Source organism: Lichenostomus cassidix, chromosome 3 (genome assembly GCF_008360975.1).
Source record: "Lichenostomus cassidix isolate B80296 chromosome 3, HeHo_3.0, whole genome shotgun sequence".
NCBI lineage: Eukaryota > Metazoa > Chordata > Aves > Passeriformes > Meliphagidae > Lichenostomus > Lichenostomus cassidix.
In genome coordinates this window covers 92617732-92636405 of record NC_139483.1, presented here as the reverse complement: position 1 = coordinate 92636405, position 18674 = coordinate 92617732, and the positions used below count along the sequence as shown (strand labels likewise).

The following is an 18674-nucleotide window of genomic DNA, read 5'->3' as shown; positions in this document are numbered from 1 at the left end:
GTGAATGTCTAACAGCTGAGCAGAGCTATACCAGTAGAAGTCATTTTATCACCGTTTAACAGACATTACACCAAAGACAGTTATAGCTTACAGTGAACTTTCATATTTCCTGCTGCTAAATGCTGCATATACACCAAGACAATTTACTGGTTTTCATTTGACTTATGCACTGGCCTCAAGTGTTCCAGGTACTAAGTACCACTAGCACTAGCATTCAAATTCATGTTACTATCAATAAAAGAAAAAACTACATACTATACTGTTCTAAAATAAAGCAGCTATATTTAAAAGTATATTATCAGAAAAAGGACAATGTAGTCTCACCTTGAAATGATTTGCACGATGTATTAGTTGATGTGCTAGCAGCTGCTGCTGAAGTCTCAATATTATCTGAATTCTTTTCTTTAGATTTTGATCCAAGATTTTCAAGAACCACCTCCTCTTCTCTACTTGAATTATGAACAAGAGAAGATGATGAAGTTTCACCATAGAGTCGTTTCAGTAATTTTGCCAGGAACACTGCAGGGTAAGAAAACTTTTTTTAACAGGAAGAAATATAGTGTTTTAAAATATTTTAAGACTTAAAAACCCAACAACTAATTGATATGAGACAGTTTCCCTCATTTTCCATGGAATTCTGTTTTAAGTAGTCCCTACCTCTTATAGGTGAAACTGCAAATAATATATTTAAGTTCAAAACTTGAGTCAGAAAAGCAGCTTTAAAATCCAGAGCTCATTAGCAAGGTTGCATTTAAAGTCTTCTATCTGACTATATCTTAGCAATAAATTAATACACTACATTTACAGACTAAACACACATTAATTTTTAAAACAAGTGTCTTCCTGTAGAAGTATTACAAGGTGGCTCAAAGTGCAGGTCTCTTCTGGCACAGAAGCACCACAATTGAATTACTTATTAAAATCAGTAAGCTATAACAATTTAATCACACAGAAAAACTAGAAGTAGGCAGCAGCAGAAACACATGGTAACCCAGTTATTTCTACAGAATTACCAGAATTCTTATACGCCTCTTCTTCTTATGGGCCCATTTCTGACGACAGTGACAATCTGCTACTAGTTAGTCAAATGCAAGTATCATTTGATTAAAGAAATATATGCAAATAATCTACTAATTAACAAAACCACTCTTTTCTTTACATACACGTGTATTTCAATCACTTTAGAAGATATATTATACTAAAGCATAAAGCATTACTAAGAAGGTTTTTACCTATTGCAAAGCAACATCCCTGGTTTGATGAATTCTATGTGGTCAAGGAGATATTGCAGGATGTTGGGGTGGGTAAAAAGATTTGGAGAAAAACGTTATTCAAACTGCAACTTCAAATTTAATATACATTCTGTGGACACTCCACAGCCTCCTGCAGATTCACAATAAAATAATTCTGCCAAGAGAAAAGGAATTCTTTAAGAAGAATGCATTCTACTGCAGCTTAGCAGAAAAACATTTTATAATCACATAACTTGTCAATAAATAACTTCACAACTGAAAAAAATACCTTGTTCCTTGAACCATCAGTCCCTGATAAACAAACTGTACCTCCAATGTACCTTGGCAAATATGCTTTCTCATGTAAATGCCTAACTATGTGGAAGAATGCTTTGTTGTGAGTTATGTCTACAGTTCCCAGATAGACATAAGCAAGTGACTGTGTGTTTTCTCTTCATAAGGTTCCCTTGCCAGGTTAGTCTATACTTAGAAAGACAAAAGTCCCCAGCTACCCTCCTCAACTAAAGAAAGCAGACAGAAATAACCAGTATAACAAGACAAAGTTAACCGCCTTTTGCGGATCTGTGACTGCAAAGCAAGTTATCCAAGAGGTTTATCCTGAGTCCTTTCCCTAAGTACTGTTACTACCACTGCAGCATTTTAATAAACTCCAGTAGAGCCATTACTAAATGTCATGCTGTAATGCCAGTAGGCAGCCAAGTCCCACACAGCTGCTTGCTCACTCCCCTCCACATGGAATGGGGGAAAGAATCAGAAAGATAGAATTGAGATCATTCATGGGTTGAGGTAAAGACAGTATAACAGGTAAAGCAAAGTCATGCACACAAGCAAAGCAAGGAATTCATTCTTCACTTCAACCACCCTCTGGGTGAAGAACCTTTTTCTGATCTCCAACCTAAACCTCCCCTTACACAGTTTTAGGCCACTCCCTCAGGTCCTGTTCCCAAGCACCACAGAGAAGAGATCAGTGTCTGCCCCTCCCCTTCCCCTCATGAGGAACTTGTAACTGCAATGAGGTCTCCCCTCAGTCTCCTCTTTTCCAGGCTGAAAAGACCAAGTGACTTGCGCTGCTCCTCACACAGCTTCCCCTCAAGGTCCTTCACCATCTTTGTAGGTCTCTTTTGGATACTCTCTAATAGCTTAGTGTCTTCCTTACACTGTGTCACCCCAAACTGCCCCCAGCACTCGAGGTGAGGCTGCCCCAGGTCAGAGCAGAGCAGGACAATCCCCTCCTTTGCCTGGCTGGTGATGCTGTGCCTGATGCCCTCCAGGACAGGGTTGGCCCTCCTGGCTGCCAGGGCACTGCTGACTCATGTTCGACTTGTCATCGACCAGGAGCCCCAGGTGCCTTTCTGTGGCACTGCTTTCCAGCATCTCATTCCCCAGTCTATCCATCCAGGGTTGCAGAATCTGGCACTTTCTCTTGTTGAACTTCCTATGGTTAATGACTTTTCAGCCCTCTGATCTGTGGAGGTCTCTCTGCGGGGCCACCCTGCCCTCCAGGGAGTCAAAAGCTCCTCCCAATTTTGTATCATCTGTGATTTTGCTTAGTATCCCTAGAATTGCTAGAGAATGTTGAAAAAACTGACTGACTTCGTTCGAACTATTTGGAATCCTAAACATATTCTAGTCTGAATAAAAAATAAAATAAAAATCTGCCTGCAGCCCAAAACCTTTTGAACAAAATGGTCCTGTGTATCAGTGAACATGGAAATTAGGCTCTGAGAAATACCCATTCCGCCATCCTCAGAAGCTTTACATGCTCTAAAGCAGTACTCTGCTTTTCAGTTAAGAGTCTCAGAACTGAGCTACCAAAACATTTTTCAGATGACAAAGGAAGCTCTTTCCACAGGATTTTACTGCTGCAATTACTTGAAAAAAGGTATTGTGTGATATCCATAAGCATTGGGTCAACCACAGGAGGTTAGTCTTGCCTGATGCGCTATAGAGCAGTTCTTCTCTATTCAAAATCTCTCCTTCACCTGATGTCTCATCTTAACCTGATGCAGCATCAGAGATCAGTCCATTTGGTAATAACTACTCAGACCCTTAAAAATAACCACCTCTTTACAGAAAATTAGCAATAAAGGAAATTCAAGTAAAAAAAATCTACTACCAGAGAGGTATCTTACCTATCAGTTTCAAAATGGAGTAAGATTTACTCTCACTATATCCATAGCATAGTGAACCATATGGTTGTGTTGATGTTTTCCAGTCAACATAACTGATGGAGGAACTGTACAGGTTCATGTGGTCTTTTGATTCTGGTTAGGCATTTTATTTAATTTTAAAATTTAAAAAAAAAATTCCTTTCCAGCTGAAAACATGCAACACTACTAAAATATTCCTACTGTGCAATGAGCTGAAGAAACACTATAACACGTATCTTTCCAGGAATTCTTCAGTGACAAAAAGGAGCCAGTATTTTCAGACATGAGAACTGCAACAGGTACCAAACTAGGTCCATGGCTAATTCTTCACAACTCATGTCTGGAAATAGTGAAGTACAAATACATCAGAAAACTGAAAAAGCACCAGGTTTCTACAGCTTGACACCACCAAAAGCAAAATGTAACTCCAAGAAATACAATGCATAACACATGCTGGCTACTGATACAAATTGTGAACATCCAGGATCTTTCTACTACTAATTTTGCAACAAGAGTAAGGAGCCTTCTTCAATGCATTTTTGGCACCTATGTATTAAATTGACACCTTGACCAAATTTGTATTATGTACATAAGCAGACTATTCACAAACAGATTTATGAACATTCTGGGGTTGGTATGACTTAGCATGACTTAAAACTCAGGAATGACTACAAGTGTAACAAAAGCATGCAGAATAACTAAGCAAATTAAGTTCTGAACAACATCAAAAAAGCTCCTGTCCAGCAACAGTTTCCTCAAAAACATTTCTGTGGAAAATGCTTGCCTCATACTTTTGGCTACGTGCCACACACACTGTAAGTACCCCCACCACGTTTCTCATTTGGTTGCCTCCTGCCTACTCAAGTTGATTTTGGGCAGCAAGAACAAAATAAGAGGCATCAAGAGCATTGAACTCAGTGAAGCTTGCAACTTGTCGTACTTGGTCTTTTTGTCTCTCCTACAAACAGACGCTTTCCAAAAAGGGAAGAATCAGGAACTCTGAAACCATCCCATGTGCAAAATGCACTAATATGCTATTTCTGCTAAAGTAGAAGAAAAGATAGTACAGCAGAATGGAAAAGGACGGAAAGAGCAGACAGAATGATAATCCACATGCAGAACATATGGACAAGGCTTCACTAAAATGTTCAGTTCATCTCTGTTAGTGCAGAATTACTCTCCAATGATTCAAATTCTTGAAGTCTCTTTTATCATGCAAGCACCACATCTCCTACGAAGGTCATGACAGGACAGTTGCTTTGTTACATGGTCATAAAAATCACGTAATTGTTAAGGCTGGAAGAGACCTCCAGGCATCACCTAGTCTAATACCCAAGCTCAGACCAGGATCAACTAGAGCAGACTGCATAGAGCCTTGCCTAGTTGGGTATAACAATCCCATTGTCTGGATCATCTCCTCTTCCCTAATCATGGTTGGACACTTGACTGGAGATGCTCAAGGGGACCACCTGAAAAAGAGTGACTCTTGAAAAAGAGATGTCTGCATTTATCAGGACCTAGAGCAATGGAGTGTAAAAGCATTTTAAAAGATTGCTACAGACAGAAAATGCTAGCCAGACTGCTGTTCTTATCAGCTAGCAGGTGGAAGACTGATGGTAACTTCAGGCTAGGAGCTCCTCATTCCTTTAAACTATTCCCCACAAAGCTTACTTGTCCTTTAACCATACAGGATAGAGTTTCATAGTTCATGTCTTCTGGATTCTTTCTGAAGGAGTTTCTCAGCTGGCCAAACTGATGAACAAAGGTCTTTGCACTGGGTTTGTTTGGCCTAACACAGTGATTCTTGGGTCATGGCTCTGCAAACCTCACAAAGACAAAGGCATTCAGTCTGTATTTCTGCCACCAGGGCAAAATTCAGTCTGCAATTACAACACCTAATGTCATGCAAGGTATCCTACTTTGCCTACAGATTGGACACCGCCCCTGAGACCTTTTGTACAGAAGACACCAATTCTGCCAATGAGCCTCTGCGTGCCCAAGACATACTCAGTAGTGACGACGGTGTTCTCAGCAGAGGTCCCTGTTACAGTAAATGGAAATCAATACACAGAATCTCCAAGATAATTGAATTTATTAACCTTGACCTAAACTTCCCAATGTAGGCAAAAACCACATATACCCAAACTGACCTCAGACAAAACCAAAACCTGCAAGCATCAAGCCTACAGCCAAAATGACACAAGCAAAATAAAAAGGAATAAGCTGAAAGCTCAAAGACCCCAAACCATTGCTAGAAATGGCAGAGACCAGAGGCTAGAATTAAGTCAGGAGAGCTCGTGTGTATGCAGAAGCACACAACATATTCTAGATCTGAGGGAAATGAATAGCTATTTAGTCATTAACTTCAAAACCCTCTGAGTAGGGATCACTTAGCTGCAGAGGAGATTCCCACATTTGGGATACAAGTTCACTAACTACCAAGAGATTAAAATCAATGAAGAACGAGAGTAATTAACCACTACAAAACATTCCATGGCACCAGAACAGGCTATCATTTTCCTGCTCCCCCTCATTTTTACCAAAAACATTCAAGCTACACAGGGATATGAGGAATATAATGACACAGTGACATGCAATTACATCCTGTGTAGCCTTGACAGTTCAGATCATCAAAAGGGTGTATCTAATATGTAAGAAGGGATGCTCTTGTTCAAGTCAGGAGAAAGAAACAGAAAACGTGATTTTCCTGCTATCGGCAAGGTCAGTTTTGCCAACAGTGACATACTTCCATTTCACCATAGATAGTGCATGTGAACCAAAGCAAAGTACTGTAGCAGTGTTGTGTGCATAAAAAAATTGATCTTTCCAACTGGGGGGAAAATAAGTGAAATATGCGGAATCCTAGCTGTGATCAAAGTACAGTTTTACGTACACAGGAATGGGTACAGTATTTTGCTTTGCGTTCACAGTCTGCAAGCAGTCTCCCTCCTGCACACGAAGCTATGGTAACAGGCTCTTACAACAGTAGCTAAAGGACAAAAAAAAAAAAAAATAAAAGCATGGACTGCAAGATCTGCAGCAGAAAATTCAGGCTGAAGCTGACTGTCTCTTGAAAGAGGCACTTGTAGACAAACACAGAAGCTAACAGCTTACAGGATCTTGTGTTTGGTCAAGAGGAGGCCATTCTGCAGATCATCAACTACATCTTCAGTCTTCATACTTCAGACTTAACTCCATCAATCTATGAATTCATAGTCCTTACTTCCAAATAGCACTGCTATTCTATGACATCCTTTCTTGAGGAAGACACTGAGTAATTTTTCAACTTCAGATTTCAGGGTAGAATTCACTTGCATCTTAAGGCCAGAAAAAGCACTATGCCATGTTGTCTGAATGACTTGGACAAGTAACTTTACACATTACCTACACTGAGACCCAAAAACTTGTATCCCAATACTTTTAATGTACTTCAAAAGACTCTAGAGGAACTCCATAGCTCATATATTTTTTCTGAACAAAGGCTGTTCATCCAATTTCTCCTACAAGCTACAATCACCTGGGTCAGTAGATATCAAGCAGGGTGAGTTGCTTGGTTGTTTTGGTTTTATTTGCTTTGTTTTTTGAACTACAAAACTCTAAAATTGAGACTGAGTAGGAACATCGTAGTGAAATGCTCATATCACAAACTGATTACTTTTAACGTGACTAGCTCCTTAGACAATCTGTTAGTTCTACTAGACCCACAAAACTTTAATGACATCTTAAAGGGAAGAATTTGTACAGTTCTTCACAGGATGTCTACACAAGGTGGGAATGATCCTCTTTCCGGGTTTTACAATTAGTCTCATTGACAATTACACATAATAGGTTGTTTTAACTGCTAAAGCTATTATTACATATTTAATGGGTACCATTTGAGAATCAAATAATGGAAGGATTTAATTGTATTCAAGGTCACATGAATTCTGTGCTTGACCTACTAGGTATCAGCTGTCTGCATGTCAGTATGGCTGTTAACCAAAATGTCACAGGGAGTTGCACAAGAAAGTTGGATGCTATCATTTTATATCTAGTGTGTAATACTAACTTCACAATATTGAGGTTTGTCTCAAGACCACTGACAGTATTCTCACTGAACAGCATCTGTGAGTCTTCAACGTCACATTAAACAGAAAAATCGGACGCTAATTGTCTAAATTTTACTCCAGTCTTATTCTTTATTACAGGTTCAAGAACCACAGTGGAAAAAACTTCAGCTTTGTGTTCTAAGGTAGTTGATTAAATGTGTCTCCATTTATCTTTTTACCTTGCATTTATTTTTACAGCACGTGGAAACCCACTTTGTTATCCAAAACTCAGTAATATAGAATTCTCTTGTCTGTGAGGCAACTTCTGAAGAGCTGCAGCTCATTTAAGTATATGGCACACATCAGTAGGGTTGAAAGGTAAGAAAGGAAATGAAAATAGTGATTATGCAACCAATATCTATGTATTTACCTAAATTAAGCAGTTATTACAAAGGGAGAGTGATCTGCCATTCAAAAATTGACCTGTGTGCCTCCAGACCAATGCAGTTCATAGCAATTGCAAATACAAACCTGTAATTTATGCTAGAAAAAGCGGACAGTTATTTTTTCTTCTTAGCTTAAAAGAAACTGATTCAGCTAGACCAAGCACAATCTCTGTCACATTGCAGTTTCAAATCAGTTGCACTGGTGTTACATCTGTCAACAAATTCTACGAGTGTGTAGTTCAGTATGAATCTCAGTAATAGATCGTGCCATCCTGTCTCAACAAAGGTTTCAGAGATCTGTCAGTAGGCCTTAATTGCAGCCACAAGCTCCTAGATATCTAATAAACTTGACATGACAAAGATGATAAGAAGCTACATAACCACAATGAGAACACCAGCAGAACAGTATTTTGTTCTGCTGTTTTTAAGAACCCTATCTGCCCTGCAGTGAAACCCTGTGAAGTATGCATTGTTACTGCAGGCCTGGGAAAACAGCATCTTCACTATAGTTTCAATTTGTGCAGGCTATCCATCTTCCACAAAACTTAAAAATACGTTTCTCATACTGCACCATTATCTTGTCCCTACCTGGCACAATCACACAGACCTCACTCAAAACATCTAAAGACATCTCACACACCCTTACTAAAGTTTAGCTTTGGTGAGTATTATTATTAACAATCATTATTCTGGCCACTCAGAGTTGAGCCAACCACAGTAGCACAAGACTGTCAGCAGTTCCCTGGCAGCCAGGAGGGCCAACCCTGTCCTGGGGGGCATCAGGTATGGCATCACCAGCCGGGCAAGGGAGGAGATTGTCCTGCTCTGCTCTGACCTGGGGCAGCCTCACCTCGAGTGCTGGGGGCAGTCTGGGGTGACACAGTGTAAGGAAGACACTAAGTTATTAGAGAGTATCCAAAAGAGACCTACAAAGATGGTGAAGGACCTTGAGGGGAAGCTGTGTGAGGAGCAGCTCAGGTCACTTGATGTGTTCAGCCTGGAGAAGAGGAGACTGAGGGGAGACCTCATTGCAGTTACAAGTTCCTCATGAGGGGAAGGGGAGGGGCAGACACTGATCTGTTCTCTGTGGTGCCTGGGAACAGAACCTGAGGGAGTGGCCTAAAATTGTGCAAGGGGAGGCTAGGTTGGAGATCAGAAAAAGGTTCTTCACCCAGAGGGCGGCTGCACACTGGAACAGGCTCTCCAGGGAAGTGGTCACAGCCCCAAGCCTGACAGAGTTCAAGAAGTGTTTGGATAATGCTCTCATGCACACGGTGTGACTCTTGGGGTGTCCTGTGCAGGACCAGGAGCTGGACCCTAATGGTCCTTGTGCTCCCTTCCAACTCAGGATATTCTGTAATTCTATGAGACCTTTTTCGTCTCTCTTCTGGGCAGATTTGGGTGAAGGAAGGGGGAAGGCTGTGCACTTATAACTTCACTGCTCACTGAGACCAATCTGCTGCTAGCACAGGTGTAAAGTTTCAGAAAGTTTAAATCTTACTTCAACCTAAATCTGGATGCAAAGAGCATATGGCTTAAAGTGAGGATCAAACCATGTCACACATGGGCTAAAGTTAAATGTTATGGTAACTAATAGTAGTAATATGGAAAATAGACATAAGAATAGCTGAAAATAGTTAAAAAAAAACCAAAACACCAAAACACAAAAAGCTCCCAACTCATTCAGAGTTCAGATTACTGAAGAGAAAAAAATTTGCAAATTTTAAAGAGACAGTTTCATATGAGGAGAAGAAGCAAGTTAAAATGAAGATCAATAAACCAGTATTTAAAAACCAAACCATGAAACCGGCAGGTGTAGTATCATTGAGCACAGACAAAAATCCAACAAGATTGTGCATTAAGTATTATTCTAAAGGAATCTTCATTAGCTCATATTATATAAAATATAAATATAATTGAATTTTCACATAGCCTTCCTCAAAGAGCAAATGTATCACCCTTTACATTGACTTCAATATTTTTTATAGCACACTATCAAGGAACTTCTGCAAGCATCCCTACACATACACATAACAGAAATCAATATTACACCGAACATCTCCCCATGGAAAAGTTCTGGAAGTTTCAATGGAGATGAATTTTTCTTTTCTTTCTAGACATATATGGAGTTTTAATTTAAGTTATTAGGAAACCCATAGAAATCCAAACTTCTTGAGAAAAGTTTTCAACCTTTTGAACTAAACACAAGTGAAAACATAAGAAACCACATATAGCCATAACAATCTGTGCTGGTTTCAGCTGGGATGGAGCTGATATTTTTCATAGTAGCTGGTATAGGGCTGCATTTTGGATATGTGCTGAAAACAGGGTTGATAATACAGGGATGTTTTTGTTATTGCTGAGCAGTCTTAAGGCCTGTTCCACTCCTCACCTCACCATGAAGAAGGCTGGAAGTACCTAGGGAATTGGGAGGGGACACATGTGGGGCAACTGACCCCAGCTGCCCCAAGGGATATCCCAAACCATATGCTGACATGCTCAGCACATAAAGCTGGGGAAAAGGAGGAAGGAGGGGATGCTCGGAGTGGTGGTGTTTATCTTCCCAAGTCATCATTACATGTAATGGAGCGCTGCTTTTCTGAGGAAGGCTAAACACCTGCCTGCCCATGGGAAGTGGTGAATTCCTTCTTTTGCTTTGCTTGTGTGGATTTTGGTTTACCTATTAAACTGTCTTTGTCTCAACGAAGTGAATTTTCTCACTTTAACTCTTCCAATTCTTTCCCCCATCCCAGTGGTAGGTGAGGATGTGAGCAGCTTTGCTCCAAGCCAACCCATAGATTCCAGAAATCTACTGATAACAAGAGCAAAACTAGCGTAGAGTGAAAAGCATTACACACTGTTTAATAAGGCAAAATAACTCCAAACCTTAATGGCACACACCACCACCTCCCCCACTTACCACTTTTACTATATAACATGAGTACATACCTGCGCCTAAATATATGGTTGCATGTTTAAACAGTCCCACCTATCACTTGTGGACCATCCTATCTCAAGGCAAAGTAGGCAAGAATTGCCTCAAATTCCTAAAAAAAAACCAAACTCTACACTAACACACTCCATCCTCCAAAAAAACCCCCAAACCCCAAACAGCCACCCACACAAAACACAGAAGCCTGTGTTTTGGAGACCACACTGTCAGGCTCTGCTCTCTGTGAACATGAGCTCCCTTTGCGGACCTTCCATATAGAAAGCCATTGGACATATAATTTCTGCTTCTTTCATTACCTTGTTGGCTTTTCTCCTTGGCTACATTTCTCATCCAGGCACAACACCAAGGTCAGCAACAAAACTGTTTCTTTTCCCCCCTCCCATAACAGGTTTAAATGGCAGAGTCAAGAACACTTAGTCTAGCATAGCTTTTACATTTAATCACAACCCCCCTATTTGTAATTTAGTCAACTACAATCCAAATAAAATTTACATCTTGGTAAGCTGTAATAAATCTTTGGTCACATTTCAAGGGGGGTGGCCAAGATACCTTTTCCAAAAGTAAAAAAATAGTGTCAGGCATCAAACTCCATTTGCAATTAATATTCCCTTACTGACAAACACATACGATAAAAGAAAACACATCCACTTAAAAAATAGTGTTTATCTTTTTCCTAGTGAAACATCAAAGTATTTGCCAAAAAATTATGTTGAGTTTAAAAAACAAAAATAAAAAAAGGATTTAAATATCCTCAAGATCTCCAACAATCAGTGTTTCTCTGAAACAGTTAGAAAAAGGAAAGAAATTGTGTGCTCTTTTTCAAGAATTAAGATGCTTAATATCTGATATGGCCATTTAAAAAAAAAAACCAAACAAACAACAAAACAACAAAACTCCAAAACGAAGGGAATGGCAATCTCATTCCAATCCTCATTATAATCCTGCCCCAAGTCATCTGATTCCTCACATAAATATGAAAATAGTAATCCTTGAAGCAATATTCTCTGCTTAAAACCATTTGTTACTGATGTCTATCAACATTTGTTTTCCACTTTAATCTCTCCAATAGGAAGCCTCCTGTTATCCCACTAGATCATCCTTTGTACAGCACAACTTTTCAATAATTTCTTATTAGCAACTGTAGTCCATAATGTACACTGCACCTACATCAACACCTTAGCTCTACCCTTCAGCAGCTGGAACATCACTCTCTAGATAACCCTTTATGACAGTGTTATTTTGAGGTGGCACAAACTGTCAAGAATGATGACTAAAGCTTTCAAGATGCAATTGTCAATGTTTAACAGCAATGAATTATGAGTTCAGTTATCCCAGAAAGGACAAATAGCTTGTTGATAATACACAGAATGACACTGGTAGTACCTCTGGCCCTGTCATGAATCACTGGAATCACTGGTACATGAGCAAGTAAAAAAACAAAAAGCCCTGCAAAACGCAAAAAAAAAAATGCACTTTCTCAACTATATCTGTCCCACCCTTTCCTGGCACAATGAAGTGCATTTCACTTACCTGCTCTACTGGCTTTTCATTATTTAGAATCTCCTCACTGACAATTAGACTCATGACCTACAAGCTGTTGACCATCCAATTTATTCTGTATTACAGTCCAGTTCCAGACAAAATAAAAAGCTTCACTGTTCACTTGTAATGCAGACAAAACTCTGTCTTCAGCATCTTCAACACACTCTTGCAAAAAAGAGCAAAACTAACCTTAAAGCAGCTAAACCTTCTTTTTCAGCTTTTTTCTAGGACACCTGTCTTTTCAAAAATATATAGTTTCACAATAGAAAGTCAACAGTTTTCATGTATGCTATCAGCTGCAGAGGCTGATCAGATAAAGCTCTAAACTCTTGCAGTTTTGTTACTTCCTCCTGGGTGAGCACGTGACATCCTCGTACCTCTCACTGTATTTTCTTCCCAATCTTAAGTCATTGCTTCTTAAGAGTAGCTGAATAAAAAATGATTTCCAACTTTACACGGTAAAGTCAGACACTCAGCATGATCATTTTAGCTTTCTCTGACACATTACCGAAACAAGTGGTTCTTTATCTCACCTTCAGTTTTAAACAATTTGAGCGTTTTAGAATTCAGTTTCCCCATTCTCAGCTCTAGAGCCATGCATTCATCCACAAGTGCAAGGACTCACTCTTCCTAATTCACTTTCTTCCAGAAAGCATCAATTTTTAATTCACATCCCCAAAGCCTAGAAGCGAAAGTTACTCCTCCATTTTTCACCAGGAATCTGTATCTAAACCACAGAGAACACTACTGTGTATTTATACCTCCTTCAAGCTATCTCTAGTTGCAGTCTGTCAGCAAATAGCTTAAACAGTAACTCCTGCTGATCAGTCTCACTCTCAAATTGTTATCCTCCCATGAAGTATTCCAGTTTCAGGACGCTGGAACTGTCTGAAAACGCAGAAAGTCAGGCACAGGATGCAAGCATTCAGCTCTCTCACAGCTCAGCCCTACTCAACACTCGTTAAGAACGAGATACCACTTATAGAACACCTCTATTTTTATTACTGCGTCCTTCCTGTGCAAAGCCAGGTCTTAAAAAACATAAAGGGAATGGACTGAAGCTGTGTTTGGATAGCAGAAGGCTTTTATTCCATTCTTTACAAGCACAGTACCACGGTTATTTCAGAAGTGAGCTAACTCACTTGAAATAAGCCAAGATACATGGTCACTAACAGCAAGTAAGCACGCATGCATGCACATACTGAGGAAAAAGGTGTCACCTTAAAAGAATTTGTGCTTAGAGAAACAATTTTTCTTTACTCTCTCCCCAACCCCGGCAATGGGAGCCGCCCTGGCAGCTCCGAGCCAGAGGGAAGGACAGGGCTTGGGAGGGCTGAGCCCCGCTGGCTCTACGGCCCCGCTGGCTCCACGGCCCCGCGCCGAGCCTCCGCCGAGGCCACTTCTGTCCTCCCGCCTCCCCCGCTGCCAGGCTCGCCGGCTTCTCACCGCCTCCACCGCGGGAAGGGCGCCGAGGAGCGGAACAAGCGAGTCCCACGGCAGCACGGTGCGCCCGGGCCGAAACGCAGGTCGGCTGAGGGCAGCCGCGCCCGGGGCCGTCACCACCGCCCCCCGGTTCCCTCCGTCACCAGCCCCGGGAGCAGCACGGCGAGACCGACACACCCTCACCCTCACCCTCACCCTCACCCTCACCCTCACCCTCACCCTCACCCTCACCGCGCGGTCTCACCGTTCCTCCTGCTCCCGGCCATGGCCCCGCGGTCCCTCCGAGCCGCCCGTCGCAGGCCCGTGCCCGCTCTCCTTCCTGTTGGCCGCCGCGCCTGTCCGTCACGGCGCCCAGCGGCGCCATTGGCGGAGGCTGCGGCAGGGCGTGCCCGCGCCGCGGGTTGGCCCCACCCCCTCCCCGCCTCGGCCGGCGCGGTGCCCGCGGGCTCCGGCAGGGGGCGCGCGGCTGCGCAGAGCCGGCGGGGGCGCCTGTGCCGCGCGCGCGGGAGCGAGGGCGGGGGTGCGCGCGGGGCGCGAGGGGCGGGGGGGAGCGGCGCGCGGCGGGCGGGCGGCGCGCGGCGGCCCCGGCGGGTGAGCGGCGCCGGGGGGACGCTGGGCGCGCGCCGCTGCTCCCGCTCCCGGCGTCTCCTTAATCCTGACCCGCCGCAGCCCGCTCCCGCCGCGTTAATAATGCACTAGAATGTCAGCGCTGAAAAAGGTAGGGAGGGACGAGAGGCAACGGAAGGGAAGGGGAGGAGAGAGAAGGGGCCGCCGTCGGGGCGGCAAGCGCGCCGACCTGCTCGCGGGGCGCCTCCGCCCAGGCGGCGGAGGGAACGGGGGCTGCCGGTGCCGCGGGGACCGCGCCGTCGGGGACGGGCGCCCGGGCAGCGGGGGCGAGGGCGCGCCAGCCGCGCCGTCGGTTGTGGTGTCATCCCCATCACCGGTGTGTCCCGGCGCGGTGTCGCCGCGGCGGGTGTCTCGCCCCGGTGTAGCTGGGGCAGGACGGCTGCGCGGCGGGGTGCCCGGTGCCCGAGCGGGGCGGCCGCGGGCTGGCACCCACCGTGTGGCCGGGCTGGCACCCACCGTGTGGCCGGGCTGGCCGGAGGCAGCGGCGGGGCGGGGGATGCTGCGCGCGGAGCCGCAGTGCCGGGCCGATTTAAATTTTGGCAGCGCGCGATTCTGGGGCTGCCCCGCGAGGAGGGGCCGGGCAGCCGGGGCTGGCGGCGCACCGCCGCCCGCACCGCTCCCCCTTTTCCCTTCGCGGCCGCCGTGCCGTGCCGTGCCGGAGAGGGTGCGGGTACGTCGGAGGCGCTGCGTTGCTCCCCCCCGCTTTTCCCAGACCGCGGGACGGGCTGCCCGGCCCCCAGGGGCGGTGGGGCCGCAGCCCGGCAGCCGAGGTGGGGCGGGCGGCAGGTGCGTCCAGCACGTTCTCGGCGCCGGCTCTGCGCGTCTGCCCCGCCGCGGGTGCGTGGGGCTCGGCGCGGCTGGAGAGTCCGCGGGCGCGCACCCGGAGCGCGGGGGTGGATGCCGGGCGCATCTGCTGCGCTGCCCTCGGTCACCGGAGCGATCACGGGTGGCTCTCGCCGCTCAGAGGGTGGCGTTCGCGGGCGGGTTGGCTGAGCGCCTCCGTGGTAGTTCGAAACACCGTCTGCCGGAGAAATAAAATAATTACCCGGCATCGTAGTGGGAGCGCAGCGCGCCCCAGCCCGCCCCGCCTCACCTCCCGGAGCGGAGCCGGCAAACCGCCGGGCGGCCGCCACCGTCGGGGCGGGCAGTCCCCGCCGGCCCGGCCCAGGGCGCTGCTGTGGGGCCGGTGCGGCTCGGTCCGGGGCAGGGGAGCTGGGAGAGCCCTCCAGCTGGCGAGAAATGCAGAAAAGGGGCTTTCTTTTACGGCCCCGCTTTCTGTCGCCTTCGTAACCTAATTCCTGTGGCTGCTGGTGTCCCAGTTCCAACAGCGGTGCCGGTGCCGTACAGCTTGGCGTTTAGCCGTAAATCCATATATAAGTGCTTCGGCTTCAACTTCCCTCAAACTTACAAAGGTTTCTAATTTGCGGCGACAACCTATTGTTTGGTTGTGCTTCGTAATGGCACAGCCTTACGCAGGCTGTGTAATCTCTTCCAAATTAAAGCCCTCAGAAGGAGACCGAGTGCTCCCGTCACCTTAGGTGGTGTGAGCCCAAGAACAGGGCTGTGAAACTCAAGTGTCCTTCTTAGTGCTGTAGTGTTTTGTAACTATTTCTGTGTGCTTCAGAGTAGCATCAAAAGCGAAGCACTAAAAAAAATTTGAAACACTGGATACCTCTAGCCATTAAGGTAGTAGATGACTGCAAGCAGGCATCCTGCGAGGAGCAATGGTCACCTCAGTATGACTGAGTACAGATCTAAGTGCAGATGACAGAGAAATCTCATGTGGGGTCTTAGTAATTGAATGCTTTTTACTATGAGATGTGTCAAGGGACCATGCTGATGGTACTGGACATTTTAAAAAGCAACGTGGGGGTAGAGCAGAGCATGATATGATTTTATAATGCAAATGTATTTGAGGTATCAGCCTTTAACATCTCTGATTAGTTGCATTTCCATCTTTCAGTTTTATCTGGAAAACAGGTAAAATAGGAAGAGTAGAAGTTTTATATTTCTGTGCTTTCAGCAATATAGCAATATTTTCAAGTCATTTCCAGATGGTTTGCACAAAACACTTTGAGAACTGCAAGTTTTAATTTTACTGTGTGTAGCTATTTTTACAGTGCTAACCGGATCATATAATTTATATTTGAAAGGTTGTTCCTTCCCTCATCATTTTGCATGCTTTTCAAAATGTCTGGTATGTGTTTAAAATGGACTCGGACAATGTTTAATAGTTTTATAAATTACAATGTTATGCATTGGAGATTTAATTCTGAATGCTCAAGGCAGACCCTGTGTGATTTGACATAATATTCCTAAATTAAAGAATGCATTTATTATGCCATTGTTCAGTAACACATGAACTAAAAACCAGGATTGTCAAATAAATTTATTGACCTTACTTTAGATTTTTTTAAGCTTTTCATTTTAGTACTATAAAGGGCTATTTGCGTTTAGTCATATATCTAGTTTGGACTAGAATGGTATAGGGCATACCTCTTTGATAACTTTTTACAATTTCTAGTCCCTCTGAAATGAGTTTAAATTCCCGGTGCAAGTTGAAATTACACTTAGAGTGATGTCAAATGCTTTAAACAAGCCTTTAACAGTCAGCAAACGTAGACTGTTCTTGACAGAGGTGTTGAGGATAATGTGTTTTGTCTATATAATACATAAAACCACAGTCAAATCCAAGACTTGCTGAATCAATGGAAATATCCCTAATGATGTAATGGGACTGGGATTTCACATTTGTGTACGGCAAAATCCCACCAGTGTTAATGGTGATACTGTTTACAATGCCAAGCTGATAAAACAAAAAGTTACCAAAGCAAGACAAAAATTGCAAGGTCCATTATGGCAAACTAAAAGTTATATTCTAAATTAAGTCCAATATATGAAACAAGTTATTTCAATAGTAATTGGTAGATGTAATAGAAGAAGCATATCCCTGAATAGGGGGATTCATACATGATCTGAAGGAAAGCTTGGATGTTCAGTCTCCACTGTGTCTGAATGCCAAGCAGCGTTCTGCCCAAAGGGTACCCTCTGCAAGCTACCCTGAACTTTGCCAGTCCTGGTACACTCACCACATCACACAGTTAGGAAAAGGTTTTTTGACAGCAGATGTTCTGATGGGAAATATTGGTAGATGTGGTCTGGACAACTGAATTTCAGCTTGATTGTGAGTTTTGCCTGGCTAAATTGTGGGCTTTGGAGTAGTTATTGGGATAGTTTTTGTGTGCCTTAACAAGGATGGTAAAACACTATTTTGCACTTGCCTTTGGCAGAAACTTTCTTTCCTGTTTGTGATTACACATAGTCAAAGCAATTTCCCTGTATAACTATGATAATCCTATGAGAAGTGTTAGTAATAAAAAGAACATAACCCCTTAAATAACCTGCTGATTTTTTATGAGGTATACCATTGGGGGCCCTTTGAATCTGCACCAGTCAAACAAAAACAGCTGCTTTGGTTCTATGACATGAACAAGACAAGTCTTATTTGCTGCTTCACCTAATCAGTAGTGAATTTGTTTATCTAACCGTGCATGGTGAACGACAGGACCACTAATGCAGAAAGTTAGTGTTAACCCATCAATTATGATTGCATTTAAAGGAGACTTTCAGTTCTTAGAAGTGTATTACATGGGCCAAAGTATCCCATTGAATTGAAAATGTTCTGTTTGCTAAATGGGTAGTTTGTTTGAATAGCTACAGGAAAAAAAAATTATACACATATTAGTTCAGTTTGCCTTGCAAAAATTCATAGTCATCCACGAACCATATGGTTCTTACCTCTAGTAGAGAAATAGCTCTCAGCATGGCAGATACAGTATGTCAACAGCTATGATCAAATATAAGTAGAAGTGGGCATGGATGAATCAGAATCTCTTTTAAAGTAGACTTGTTGGAGAATACAACTCATATTTCAGTCCATATATATCTCCATTATAGAATTATATTTCCCGGAACAGATTATAGTTCATCACAACTACTTTCTGTTGGAGAGGCCAGAATGATTCATTAAAGTAAAATAAGTACTCTTCCCATGATATTTATTTAGAAAATGTCAAGTAGCAGTTTATTCATTTAGTACACGCTCAGTTGTGATGAGAGGAATGGAAATCACTGCAGTTAGATTTCTCAATCAGTGTTTCCACGCATGCATATATATTTGGTCTCACTTTGCTTTTATCTGCTTCTCACTGTACTCTCTTAAATACTTCTTT

The 18674-nt window shown here is 43.5% G+C and overlaps 2 protein-coding genes across 7 annotated transcripts in view; one reads left to right on the top strand and one right to left on the bottom strand.

The window, feature by feature from the left end:
* The window catches only part of ERICH1 (glutamate rich 1), an 88984-nt gene extending 74774 nt beyond the window's left edge, over nucleotides 1–14210 (bottom strand). For all 3 annotated transcript variants that reach the window (XR_014851084.1, XR_014851085.1, XM_085056721.1), the window contains exons 1-2: nucleotides 14060–14210; nucleotides 325–519 (exon numbers count right to left, since the gene is read on the bottom strand). Coding sequence is in view for 1 of the 3 variants with exons in the window: in XM_085056721.1 (XP_084912847.1) it covers nucleotides 325–519; nucleotides 14060–14081 (217 nt within the window). In the remaining 2 variants the exon portion in view is untranslated. The remainder of the gene's footprint in view (nucleotides 1–324; nucleotides 520–14059) is intronic.
* A 198-nt stretch (nucleotides 14211–14408) lies between these two features.
* DLGAP2 (DLG associated protein 2) overlaps nucleotides 14409–18674 on the top strand; it is a 460234-nt gene continuing 455968 nt past the window's right edge. For all 4 annotated transcript variants that reach the window (XM_085056707.1, XM_085056705.1, XM_085056703.1 and 1 more), the window contains exon 1: nucleotides 14409–14533. In XM_085056707.1, the coding sequence (XP_084912833.1) occupies nucleotides 14516–14533 (18 nt within the window). In that variant the 5' untranslated portion in view covers nucleotides 14409–14515. The remainder of the gene's footprint in view (nucleotides 14534–18674) is intronic.